The sequence below is a fragment of the Penaeus vannamei genome, chromosome 9 (assembly GCF_042767895.1).
Source record: "Penaeus vannamei isolate JL-2024 chromosome 9, ASM4276789v1, whole genome shotgun sequence".
Classification (NCBI taxonomy): domain Eukaryota; kingdom Metazoa; phylum Arthropoda; class Malacostraca; order Decapoda; family Penaeidae; genus Penaeus; species Penaeus vannamei.
Genome location: NC_091557.1, coordinates 12,614,732 through 12,619,731, shown reverse-complemented (window position 1 = coordinate 12,619,731; position 5,000 = coordinate 12,614,732). Strand labels below are relative to the sequence as shown.

General features: G+C 52.5%; 1 protein-coding gene across 8 annotated transcripts in view; it reads right to left on the bottom strand.

Moving 5' to 3' along the window:
• The window catches only part of LOC113810836 (transcription factor SOX-6), a 142,278-nt gene that overhangs the window by 1,274 nt on the left and 136,004 nt on the right, over positions 1 to 5,000 (bottom strand). For 6 of the 8 annotated variants that reach the window (XM_070125323.1, XM_070125325.1, XM_070125324.1 and 3 more), the window contains exons 5-8: positions 4,743 to 4,952; positions 3,896 to 4,499; positions 3,516 to 3,761; positions 1 to 3,399 (exon numbers count right to left, since the gene is read on the bottom strand). The exon at positions 1 to 3,399 is cut by the window's left edge and continues 1,274 nt beyond it. In XM_070125323.1, coding sequence (XP_069981424.1) covers positions 2,807 to 3,399; positions 3,516 to 3,761; positions 3,896 to 4,499; positions 4,743 to 4,952 — 1,653 coding nt within the window. In that variant the 3' untranslated portion in view covers positions 1 to 2,806. The remainder of the gene's footprint in view (positions 3,400 to 3,515; positions 3,762 to 3,895; positions 4,500 to 4,742; positions 4,953 to 5,000) is intronic. The other 2 variants (XM_070125320.1, XM_070125322.1) reach the window with 2 other exon arrangements.

Sequence of the window (5,000 nt, the reverse complement as noted above, 5' to 3'; positions counted from 1 at the left end):
CTCAAAATAGGATAAAGTTCTATGAGCTATATTCCTCTGAGTGAAATATACAATTATTTTTACTCTCACAGCCACGTTCGGCTGCGCGTCGTGGTAAGTATTGTTAATAACTGTATGAGAAAGTAATCACTCTTGTATGAACTGCCGTCAACGCAAGGAGATAAAAATGGCTAAATATTGAATAGTTTTTAAAAATATGCTCTCGTAACCTTTTAAAACAATGGGCTGAAGTGCTGAATAAAAGTGAAGGGCAACAAAATGTTGAAAATGAATGAAGATGTGTCAAGACACGATTGAAAATCCTACACGTTGGCTCTTGCAGGCGGCGGGCGTTCTTTTGTCTGCCTTCACGTGTCACAATGCGAACGCTGCCGCACGACACCTTTTTAAATACAAGGTTGCGTGCGAGAACATTCCATAGACGCCTTGACAAAACGCCCCAAAACTTGAATGGTGAGGCTAAACAATCTTCATTGCAGATTGCAGTCGAAAACTGTCGTGAACAGAAAACGGGGATTGGGGGGGAGTGAGGCAAGGGGGGGGGGGGAGGATAGAGGGGAAGCGGAGGTTAAAGTGAGGGAGGGGTGAGGGGGGGAGGGAGGTGCACAAAACCGTCAGGTGAGAAGCTTTCAACACAGACCAATACATATATGTTACACCTATATAGCGATCTCTACAATATATTACAGAATGTGAGATGAAGCCCAACGGAAGCACCGCGGAAGAGCACAGTACTTTGGGTGTAATATCTTATTCTGAATAAAAAAGAAAAAAAATATTAACAGTATTACACCGCTAACCTGGTTACAGTACAGAATGATAAAAAAAATGACGTACAGTGACCCTCCGTTATTGCGTCCACGACCTAACCTCCCGGGGTAATCAAAATACATTCTTAAATATAATTAGAAAAGAGACTAGCCTATGATAAATCCTCCGCCCCGCCCACCCCGCCGTTCCTTTAAGAGTTAAAACACCGAGCGCTTTCGCTATATATATATTACACGCTGGACGTATTAACGAAGGGTCACCCTACCACAAGAGGCCAAGAGGCCGGCCTCACAGCAGCCCAGCGAGTCGTCTTCAACTTCCGGACACTGAGAACTTTGGTTACGAGAAAACTCCGCGAGGACGAGCGAGGACGAATGCTCGTGTCGTTCCCTCAGTCACTGGTCCTTTTCGCACAGGTTTCAGAGTGGCATTGACGTGTTCGAATGTTTAGTATTGTTAGTATTTATAGTTGTTATCATTATGATAAACTGTTGCAGGAGAAAAAATATTGACTTAGAATACAGGATCTCGTCCGTCGGCTCGCCCAGCCGGCTGCCTCGCAAGGCCCACGCGTGTCCACGTCAGAATGACGTCACCGGCGGTATCATGGCATCGGCCAATCGTCAGGTCGCATTTCAATATATACAAGCGAACGCCGTGACGTCACATTACACACGTGCTTGCCAGACAGCGACACAGACGGCCAAGTAATAAGAAAGATCTTGGAATTCTAAAACTTTCACTTGAGTAACGAGCACTTGAGTGGTTGGCGTCACTCGTGTGAGCTAAAGCACAGGTCAGAGCAAGTGGCGGCAGGACAAGGCGACACTGAACTCGAACCTCATCACTCTTGCAGAATGAGTCTATTTCCTATATAAAACACAGAAAATATGACCCTTAATGCACTACGGCCACATGGGAGAGAGACACTATCGTCCGTTCTGCCATCGAACCAGAGAAAGAAAAAAAAAAGATCCAAACCGCTGCCACAGGTTTTTTTTAAAGCTCTTTCGTGGTATATTCTAAACTTATATATAATATACACCTCCTCCTTCGAGCCACATCACGATTCCGGATCTCTATAAACTGTCACCTGTCTATAGATCCACTATCAGTACAGTCACCAGTCACCAAAGAACACTTTTGTCGTACGAAACAAAATGTACTAGGAACAAACTCACCAGACTCAAGAGTTTTAAAATCGTCCGTAAAAGAAGGAAAAAAATATATCATAAAAGAAATCTATAAACAGATATCACTTCTCGAATATATATACCTGTCACAAATCCTTTCATGAAGGATACAAAAAACACAGTCGATAGATACCAACAAAAGGATATACCGACTATCCATGAATCGGTGCGCAGTAGAACATTTAAGCGTCGTTAATTCTGAATGTTCCAAAATGTTGGCTTCGTTTTTCGTCGGAGATTCGGCGCTCAAGATCAGTGTGGTGTTTTGCAAAGAAAACGGGGGGAGGTCCTCGGCGTCTCCCCCCAATAAATACACTGCAAACACAAAAAATCTCACAAAACTGTACAAGTCCCTCGTCATATGTTACATTCAAAAGAAAGGTCCATTGAGATTATATATATTCTCTCTATATATGTATATATTAACACTTCTGACTTGGAACTCCTTCGACAGAATCCGCACGACTTCACTTCCTCAAAAGACAAACGGATCGCGTTCCGGTCTGCGTAGAATCAATAACGCATCCTGGGCCGGGGTCCTCCTGGCCGGGTCCTCCTCCTCCCTGCTGACATTTGTGCTTTCGAGCGCGAGGGCCTCGTCTTTGGGCGTGTCTGAGAGGGCGCGTGGGCGTGAGGCACAACAGCCGCCCTCGCCAGGTCTCAAAGGAAGGTATTGCTGTGTGGGGCATGAGGTACGGGGAAACGGCGTTCGGAAGGGGGCTGAAGGGGGCTGAAGGGGGCCAGGGGCGAGGATCAAAGGCCCACCGCTAGGGAACTGCGCGTGGCATCGTGGGCGCGTTGGTGGGCGTGTTTAGCTGTCGCAGGCGTGAGGGCAAGAAGTCTCACGCCAACCGCTCGTCTATGGTGAGTGGCGTCTGGTTGTCGTCCCCGTCCGGGTGTCTCGCGATGTCAGTCGGCGAGGTGTAGTCCGACTCGTCCATGTGATCCTCGAGGTCGGATGTGGAGGACGCAGGGGCTCCGGGCGAGGGCGAGGCAGAGCCGTCGAGGCTGAACTCGGAAGTGGGCGTCATGACGGAGGGCAGGTCGCTGCTGGCGCGGCTGGAGGGAGGGTCGCCGTGGGAGTCAGCGCTTAAGAGGTCGGCGCTGAGCAGGTCCTTCTTCAGCATCTCGTCCTTGAAGAGGCCCGTCTTAATGTAGTCCCCCTTGAGGGGCTCGGCGCCCGGCGGCAGGAGCTTGGCGAGGTCGGTGAGCCCGTTGTCCCGGAAGTACATCGTTCTCATCTCGTCCCGCTTCTGCCGCATGAGGGCTTTGTACTCGGAGATGCGCATCTTCTTCCCGTCCACGATGCAGGTGCGCTTCGGGCGCGGCCGGTAGCGGTAGTCGGGGTGCTTCTCCATGTGCAGCTTGGAGAGGCGGGACTGCTCCTCGTAGTAAGGCTGCTTCTCCGAGTTGGACATGGCTTTCCATCTGGATCCTGCGGGAGAAAGGAACAGCGTGTGAGCAACGTCGCACCGCACGGCCGAGCGAATAGAGCAGAGTAAATAAATAATCCAGCACAAGGGCAGAAAGCAAGTGCCTCGGGATCCCTACCTAAGATCTTGGAGATGCTGGAGTTGTGCATGTCAGGGCAAGCCTTGAGGATCTTGCGTCTCTCGTCCCTGGCCCAGACCATGAAGGCGTTCATGGGGCGCTTGACGTGTGGCTTGTTATCCCCGTCCTTGCGTGTCTGTCGGATGATCTTGGCGCCGAACATCTTGGCTGCTTGGGGGGGAGGAGGTTGACGATTAGTGTCGTCTTCTTGAGAGTCTCCGAGATACATTTGGAGACTGTTAAAATCTACAAAGTGAGATAAACGGACGTATAGACAGAGGGAAAAAGAATGTTAATTTTGTACAGCAGATATGTGGGGAAAATATGCATTCATTTCATCAGAATAATTGTTCACGATTCAAGCGGCTCTTTCTACTCACTCTGGCAAGTGGTGACATATTCCTCCTCCTTCTTCTCCTGCGCTGCGTGCGACGAGGACGTGGTCACGGAGGTGATACCGCCCATGGTGCCGCCCAGGGAGGTGAGCGAGGTGAGGGGCGTGGCCGAGGGGAGGCTGAGGCCGCCCATGGAAGTGAGGTGAGGAGGCAGGGAGGAGGGTATGGAGGAAGGCGGCAGGTACATGGGGGGGAAGGCAGGCGGGGGGTAGTGCTTGCCAGGCAGGGCGCCCGCCATGGTTGGCGACGGCAGGGAGCCCAGGCCTTGGCCCAGACCCTGCCCCAGGCTCTGCCCGAGGCCCCCGAGGATGTCCTTGTGGTCGGGGAGGCCGGGGAAGGGCGGGGTCATGTACGGCAGGAAGGAGTGGGGCACGAGGGAGGGGGGCAGCCCCGGGGCCTTCGGAGAGAGGGCGCTCATGTCACTGGGCTTCGGGCTGGCGTCTTTGGGCTTGGTGAGGTTGAGGGGCTTCTCCTCTTGGTGCTCATGCGACGAGGGCGTGGGCGTCTGTGCGGGCGTGTGGGCAGTGTGGGCTGCGGAGTTCTGCGAGAGCTGCGCCAGCTGGGCGGACGCGGACATCCACGCTGGCACCTGCGGGGGAAGAGAAAACATCCGTCGATACTTCGCTCCTTCATAAAACACCGAGTGTACTCCAGGAACTAATTCTCGCCCGCCCAATAAGTGCCCACTTCACCTGGAAACCTTTTAGCCGTTCAAACACCGCGTAAAATGTGCATAAAAAGCCCCTTCCCGAAAAGACTTGAACGTACCCCTGCGAGTGCGTGTAAAACAGCGGATTTACAAGTCAGCGAACGAAAAATATCGACAACTCACCGAGGCCGCAACGGAGACCGGCGGGATCTTGGTGAACGTGGCTTCGTGGGGCGGCGAGATGGGCGGCAGCACGGGCGCGGTGGGCGGCGCGGGAGGGGCGGTGTGGGTCGTGCCTCGCAGCCCCTCCAGCAGCGGTAGGAACATGAGGTTGTGAGGGTGCTGGAGTCCGCCCAGGCCCTTGTTGGCGCCATACTGCCCGTACAGCTGGTTCTGGGGGGGAGAGGGGGAGAGAACAGTCGTAAGAAATGGCGGAGAAAT